Source organism: Leopardus geoffroyi, chromosome B3 (assembly GCF_018350155.1).
Source record: "Leopardus geoffroyi isolate Oge1 chromosome B3, O.geoffroyi_Oge1_pat1.0, whole genome shotgun sequence".
NCBI classification, from domain to species: Eukaryota; Metazoa; Chordata; class Mammalia; order Carnivora; family Felidae; genus Leopardus; species Leopardus geoffroyi.
The window spans coordinates 58,976,059-58,984,075 of NC_059337.1; the positions used below are offsets into that span (position 1 = coordinate 58,976,059).

General features: G+C 43.7%; 1 protein-coding gene across 1 annotated transcript; it reads right to left on the reverse strand.

Annotated features, from left to right (window-relative positions):
• Positions 1 to 746: 746 nt before the first annotated feature.
• Positions 747 to 6,699, reverse strand: B2M (beta-2-microglobulin). The gene is made up of 4 exons (XM_045449890.1): positions 6,564 to 6,699; positions 3,075 to 3,350; positions 2,509 to 2,536; positions 747 to 1,269 (listed from the first exon to the last, which is right to left on the reverse strand). The coding sequence occupies exons 1-3, from the start codon at positions 6,628 to 6,630 to the stop codon at positions 2,523 to 2,525; spliced, it is 357 nt and encodes a 118-aa protein (XP_045305846.1). The 5' UTR covers positions 6,631 to 6,699; the 3' UTR covers positions 747 to 1,269; positions 2,509 to 2,522.
• Positions 6,700 to 8,017: the final 1,318 nt, after the last annotated feature.

The window sequence follows — 8,017 nt, forward strand, 5'->3', positions numbered from 1 at the left end:
TAGTAATCTCTGTCATAAGAGATTGCAGCAGGGAGCCTGGGTGGTTGTCGGTTGAGCGTCTGACTTCAGCTCAGTTCATGGGTTCATCTCACAGTTCGTGGGTTCGAGCCCTGCGTCGGGCCCTGTGTGGACAGCTCAGAGCCTGGAGCCTGCTTCAGATTCTGTGTCTCCCTCTCTCTCTGACCCTCCCCCACTCACACTCTGTCTCTGTCTCTCAAAAATGAATGTTAAAAAAAGATTAAAAAAAAAAAAAGGAACAGAACACTGGCTAAAAGACAGAGGCATGTTTTTTATGCCAGCAGAGCACTGTGTCACCCTAAGTCATTTAATTTGCCTGGGATCCTATTCCTCATCTGTACAATGCAGATCACTGAGGCCCTGTCCACTGTGAGTTAAGCCCTATATAACAGTGGTTTACACTCTTCTCCGAATGACTCTTGAAGACTGTTTTCCTGTTTTATAATTTTTTTTAATGTTTATTTATTTTTGAGAGAGAGAGCAAGAGACAGAGCATGAGCAGTGGAGGGGCAGAGAGAAAGAGAGGGAGACACAGAATCAGAAGCAGGCTCCAGGCTCTGAGCTGTCAGCACAGAGCCCAACGCAGGGCTCAAACTCACAAACTGTGAGATCGTAACCTGAGCTAAAGTCGGACACTCAACCAACTGAGCCATCCAGGCGCCCCCTGTTTTCCTGTTTTAAAACAAAGGGGTAACAGAGGGAGTAAAATATAAGACACTGAACACATCAAGTTTTTACCATTGTTTTAATTAGTAAAACAAAATCAACAGAAGTCAAATTATATGCAACAATGGCTCTAACATGCAAGAAGTCAATAGGAATTTTATGTAGGAAATGCCTTATGCACTATAACAGTTTACCAATAATTTGACAGCTATCTTTCAAAACGTTTCCCAATTCCCAGCAGAGTATGCAAATTGGAAGTTAATTCTAAACATGCATAGCTATATTCTTATTGAGTTTTGTGTGAAGAGACTGGAGAGTTCATATCTGGCAAAGATACTAATGGTAAACATGAGGATGCTCTCCTCCCTACCCCACCTCTAAGCTTCCAGCCCTGAAACGTACATCTACATGCCCAGACAGGTCAAATATGCCAGACAGTGCCCATTAGAGAATTATCAAGTAGATTATACTTGTATTATCATCAATATAACTTTATGATTTGTATAATGGAACATAAAAGGCTAACAGCATTAAAAAGAATGCAGGATTTGGGAATAGTCCAATTTAAATGCACCATCTTCAAACCTGAAAAAAAAAGAAAAAAGGCTTGTTAGCAAATGCATTTATTTTATTTTATTTGGATTACAGATCACATCAACACACTTGTCTAACTTCTGCTGTGTAAGTCACTGTTTGTAAAAGAAATAGCTGCAGACAATTATCCAAACCCATTACCAAGAGCATATCCCATTAATTTATCCCATTGGTTTTCCTATAACCTTAGAGGAAAGAATGCTGGTATTAGAGGTAGGGTTCTGGCTCTCCCATTTAGTAACTGTGTGACTCTGGGCAGGTCACCCAAACTCTCTGATGCTCTCTCAAATCGATTTCCCTGTGCTAGAACATAATGGGAAATTTGAATAGGTTTTCGCTATGATGGTACCCTATGAAGTAGAATTTCACTGAAAAGCTGTATTTTCTACCTCTGTATTCCAACCAACAATGCAGAGAAGTCCAATTCCTCCCTCTCTCACGCTGCTAGAAGTTTCTGTAGATACATATATTATAGTATCTTTACATTGCATCATAACAATGTTTCCATTTCTTGTATTTAAAAAAAATTTTTTTTGAGAGAGAGAGAGCAAGACACAGACAGTGAGCAGAGAGGGGCAGAGATAAAGACAGGGAGACACAGAATCTGAAGCAGGCTCCAGCCTCTGAGCTGTCAGCACAGAGTCTGATGCAGGGCTCAAACCCATGAACCGTGAGATCATGACCTGAGCCAAAGTCGGACACTTAACCAACCGAGCCACCCAGGCGCCCCTCCATTTCTCTCCTCTATTGGACTGGAGCCTCTAGAAGGCAAACACAGTGCCCACACACTAAGGCTGAACAAGAGACTGAAGGAACAGGATGTCTGCAGAATCATGTCACTCCTCTCTTCTGGCTGAATAACAAAGCAACTGCTACGCAAAGGAAGAGAACAGTTCATTTCTGAAGGCCCAGAGATGCACACTGTAGAAGTGGAAGAAGAAAGATCAAACCTTCGCAGGAAATGTAGGTAAACTGGCTGCCCCTATCCTGTTACACACTCCAACAGCTCCTCTGACTTTGTTTAGAGGGCTAGGGACGCCGGCAGCATTAGACTAGGGCTACATACCTTTCTCATGCCACTCCACAGGAAAAGAAAATGTATTCCGTGTAGGATTATTTCTTGCCTGCTGAAATGCTATCCTGATTAATATATTTCCTATAATGAGGGTTATCCTATTAGAGTTGTCTTTAGTCCCCAGGACAGTGAAACAAGAAAGTATTTTCACCTACCTCCATGATGCTGGTTACTTATCTCGCTCTACAAAAAAGAAAATGGAGAAAGACAGTAAGTTTTACTTTTAAAATACCATATGCTAACAAATGTCTAAAACTGTTACAAATGAGGCTGTTAGAATAGCCTGCTGTCCCTAACCATGAATACTCAGTAGGGCCCAACCTTGCCTACTAGGCTCAGATCCCAACCCATCAAGGGAGTACTGGATAAGGAACTAGGATAGCAGCTCTCACAAAGGCCTGTGTCTCCCTGAGACTTTTGATGGTTCTACATATCCATGAGGCTGTCAGGAAAGCCCAAAGAAGCTAGCAGGTAAGAAACATTAGGAGTTTGTGTGCATTTGTGCAATTGCTGGTTACTGCTGCTCCCTGTTTTTGCTACAGGGAAACTACTGTTTTAGGGATCATGCTGTGCAGAGGTCTCTCAAGGTGCCACTAATCAGAGCTTTACAATGTTCCCTGTCAATTGCAGTATGCAGATTTTTTTATATCAAAGCGTCTTTAAGCTGTGCCTATTCTCAGATACAACTGTCAGTAGCTAAGGAAAGAACTTAAAAACTTACCCCACATAACGACCTTGGGCTCACTGAGAGTAGTATGATTCACCTGGCAGCTATACTCATCTTCGACAGTGGGAGTAAATTCGGTGTGGACCAGAAGATAGAAAGTCCAGTCCCTGTTGAAGGACAGATCTGTCTGTTCCGCTTCCATCTTCTTTCCATTCTTCATCAAGGTGATATCAATTTGTGGTGGGTGGAACCCCGAAACGTAGCAGTTCAGAAAATTTGGCTTTCCATTCTCTGCTGGGTGACGGGAGTAAACCTGAACCTTTGGAGAATCTGAGGGACATCAAGGAAAGACAAATGAAAGTTGCATGGTATTTCACTTGGGGCCACCTTGGTCTAAAGCTAGATTGGGCAACAAATGTTTATTTTTTTTTTTAATTTTTTTTTTCAACGTTTATTTATTTTTTTGGGGACAGAAAGAGACAGAGCATGAACGGGGGAGGGGCAGAGAGAGAGGGAGACACAGAATCGGAAACAGGCTCCAGGCTCTGAGCCATCAGCCCAGAGCCCGACGCGGGGCTCGAACTCATGGACCGCGAGATCGTGACCTGGCTGAGGTCGGACGCTTAACCGACTGCGCCACCCAGGCGCCCCTGGGCAACAAATGTTTAAATTTGATCACTGATTTCTCCCAATTCCATTTCCACTCTGTCTACTTTTCCAAAAAGCTACCCATTTCGAGGGATAAACCATGATTTAGTATCTTTTTCACATACTTTCTCTACTCGTGGCTTTTTGGTTTTTTTCTATAGATTTCTAATAGTATTGTCTTCTGTCACCGGAGTTTGTGCCAAATCTTTAAGACCTTTATGTGGAGACTCTCAAGAACTTTTGATGGCTTCTCAGCACCCATATAACTCCTCAACACATGTCTCAAGAGTCCTCATGATTTGGCCCCACCCTCCTTTTCAAACTTCATTTCTCATTTCATACACTCTCCATAATAGCCACATCAAAAAACTCATGTTGGGGCGCCTGGGTGGCTCGGTCGGTTGGGCATCCGACTTTGGCTCAGGTCATGATCTCACAGTCCGTGAGTTCGAGCCCCGCGTCGGGCTCTGTGCTGACCACTCAGAGCCTGGAGCCTGTTTTGGATTCTGTGTCTCCCTCTCTCTCTGACCCTCCCCCATTCATGCTCTGTCTCTCTCTGTCTCAAAAATAAATAAACGTTAAAAAAATTAAAAAAAAAAACTCATGTTACTGTACTTTGTTTCAGCCTATCTTTTTTTTTTTTTTTTTTTTTTTTTTTTAATGTTTACTACTTTCTTTTTTGGTTCATGCTCCTGCCTAGACCCACACCCATCTGACTTCTCAATATGTATTAAGTGTCTAGAATAGTGCCTGGCACATACCAATTGCTCTGTAAGTAGCACATGTTGTTATTAGTATTACCTCAAACAAAACTTAAATGCCTACAGAAGTCAGAAGATACCATAAATGAGTGATATGGGCTTGGTAAGAACATTATGGAAGGGTGAAGACCGTGGCAAAAGGGAACGAACGTATTCTCCATTTTGACTAAGTAGAGTAATGTGTATAAGAGTGGGATTTGCATTTTTAATTAGAACCCTCAAGTGATTGCTACAACTAGCCATATTGGAAATACATTGCTGCTATAGAATGTTTTTCCAAAATGAGATGCATAACTAGATCTACCCTGGGGATATGGAAAGAAACTATCAAAAACTCTACTTCCATATTTTTCATCCAATGAAGAGAAGTATTACTGCTACTAAGCATACAGACTGACACTAATTCATGTGTATAATTCACTTTTAAATACACACACATGCAGGGTACAAGATCACTAAAAGGCAACTCCTCCATGTCCAGGATGTGATAGGGAGGAGTGCCAGGATATTCTGACCAAATATATCTGTCTACAAACACCCCATCATCAAAGGAAAGATCACCAGCCCCAATAGGAGCTACACTGGGGATCCCAATGAAGCTTTGATTTTTTTTCATTAAGTTAAAGTGAGGACAAATCAGAAAGCTTTTTATATTGGAGCTTCTAATAATTAGAACATAATAAATACCACAAGAATCAGAGCACAAGTTCATCAGGCCTAGAATTCTCTCTATGAGGGAGCCAGGCAGGGTTCTGCAAGAACATCACAATAATCTCTTCTGAGAGGAAGATGAGTATCAGATAAGCCTTGGTTTGTTTCTGGGCTCAGCCACCTACTGGCTCTGTGACTTTTGGACAGCTCTTCTGAAGCTTAATTGAAAAATCAACTTATGTGCACAGTGAAACAAAATCCACACAGGGACAAAGCAAAAAATAGACCTCCCCCACAACAGCAATCATCATTACCCATTTCTTATGTATCTTCTAGAAGTGATCTATTCATGGCATGTATTATCCTAGAAATTTTCAAAGTAAGATTTTTCTTTTAATGTCAGCTTATTTTTTTTAAGATTTCTATAGTTGCCAGCAGATATCAATAATAGTAATTGTGCTTTATTTTGTAAACAGATTATAAATACCTTTATCTCATGATCAAGAGATCCAGCTTCACAGAGGCTTTTGTGAGGGGAAAATGTGAGAGGGTCTGGTATATTGAAAGGTATTTAGACCGTGCTCAGGATCTAGAGTGTCCATGACAGACAACCTGGCCAACCAGGTTGATTATCCTTATCACTGGTTTTACAATCTCCCTGACTTGTAAACTTTCGCTTTTTCAAAACAGAAAGTAGAGGCTTAGTTTTTATTGTAAAGAACCAGGCAAAGAGCCGAAGAGGAAGCCCTCTGTGAAGAAAAGGCAATAAGGCCCGAATGCTCTCCAGCTTGCTAGCAAGAATCTCACACCCGAAGGTCCCCGGCACGCTCCTTACCATTAACTAGTAGCTCTTATGATTATTCAAAGCGACATGTAATGGCAACAAGTGAATTAAATGATGTGAAAGCGCTCTGTAACACCTCAAAGCAGTCTACAAATGCCACGTGCGGATCCCTCCCCTGTTTGTTGGGCAGGTGAACCCTCCGGGCGTGCCGGAGAAATCCGCGATACGAGTGGAGTAGAGTTGCAGGGACCGAAGTACCTGCGCGGTGCCTCCCGCAAACCCAGCCGGATGTCTCCACCCATTCACAGCCTGGGATCCCGCGTCCTTAGGACCCGCCTTCCAGCCCTCCCAGGCAGCTGCGCTCGGGAAGCTAGAGGTTACGCGGAAGAGAAACCCTCCCCCACCTCGGTCGTTCCGAAGTCTTGTCATCACCCCGAAACTTTGTCCTGACCCACCTGGCACGGGCACGCCGAAGGCGTCCCCCGTCCCTCTCTCCCGAAGAAGAAAAAGGAGACTTGTGTCCTGGGCTCACACCCCTCCCCACTGCCCGGCCACCCCACCGCTACCCGGCCCGGAGACCAAGCCCGCGGCTAGTCCCCAGGGAGGAGAAGGAGTGGGTGACTTACAGAGTGAAAGCTGAGAGAGCCAAACAGATCGGGGTACAGAAGAGGAAGGGCTAGAACAAGAGGGGACACTCACGCTGGACGGCATCCAGGTGGGACAGATAGAGCAGTCCGAGCAGGACCAAGACCACAAAACGCGCCATTGCTAGCAGAGCAGCGCCAGAAGTAGGACTGGCCAGCCCGCCCTGCGCCTCTACTTATATGCCATGCGCGCACAGCCAATCAGAACGCTTACTGCAGGGGCCGTCACTTGTCTCCTAGCGCGCGGTGCCGGGCCAGGTTGGAGAGGGGGACTTCCCCGTTTTCAGTTTCATTTTCCTATAAAGTCCCTTGATGCTTAGAAAGGCTTGGGCTGGGCCGAGTAGTTTTGCTGTCTATAAACCCGCGCCCTTCGATTTGGGGTGCACGCCAGAGCTTGTGCGGAGGGCCTCCTATCCTAGAACTTCGGGCTGGAAGTACTCTGGTCCAGCCCCTCTCTGAGAACCAGCCAGCCTCAGAGTGACTTGCTTACCATGTCCCTAGCAGGACCTGAGGACATGTGGTTTTCATTCAAGAAAACTGAAGCCCAGAAAGATTAACAGCGTGGACAAAGAATGAATGGTGCGGGGCAGAATAAGAACTTCGATTAATAACTATGGCCCCGGAAATATAATGTAGGGTTACGGGTTCTCTGAGTAAGAAAAACAGTCCCCAAGCCTCGCGGTCTCCTGAGGACAGCTCAGAGAACTGTCCAGAATGGACAAGGACCATATTGCTTCCTGAATTTCTTCAGGCCAAAGTTTGCTTTTGTAAAGCCCTGTGCCAAGAAAATTTTCCCTGTATCTTCCTGCTGTTGTTTAGGTAATTTTCTTAGTTTTGTTGATTTGTGAGAAAAACAACCACTGCCAAAGCAGTAACTGCCTAGAGCTTTAGAGTTTACAGACCCCTTTAGGTACATCATTCCCTTGGAATTACCACACTGGAATGGCGCCTGATACATAGCAGGTATTCCGTAAGTGGAATGAATGAATGAATGAATGAATGAATGAATGAATGAATGATTGAATGAACAAACCGGTAAATATGTGAATAAACAGTAGGAAATAGGAATCACCCCATTAATTTTTATGAATAAGGGATAACAAAAGCTGAGACTAGGATTCAAACTTGCCTGATGCTATTGCCATTCATGCGTTAGACTCTTGGAAAATAAGGGCTCTGAAATTTTAGTGAGAATTTGGATTGCATGGGCCATAGGTCCAGCCAAAGAAGTCAAACCTACTAAGAGCTTAACAATGTTGGACAGACCCACTAAGAAAACTTACACTCCAGACATACCATAAAAAAGATGCTGACATCACATGACAACTCAGTCCAGCAGTCTTTTCTCAACTATGGGGGCGGGAGAGACGGAGATCTTGGAAATCACCATGGTTTTCAGTTAAAGGGAGTTGGGTTGTGATTCCCCAAAAAGCCAACAAATATGTTATGTTATAGATTTCTTTTATGTATTTTTAGACCTCGTAATAACTCCTAATGAGGAAGCCACGT

Coding starts and splice junctions, on each gene's coding strand:
- B2M (XM_045449890.1), bottom strand. CDS start 6,630: ATGGCGCGTTTTGTGGTCTTGGTCCTGCTCGGACTGCTCTATCTGTCC. Junction 3,351..6,563: donor CCACCTGGATGCCGTCCAGC/GTGAGTGTCCCC, acceptor GATGTCCCTCAG/ATTCTCCAAAGGTTCAGGTT.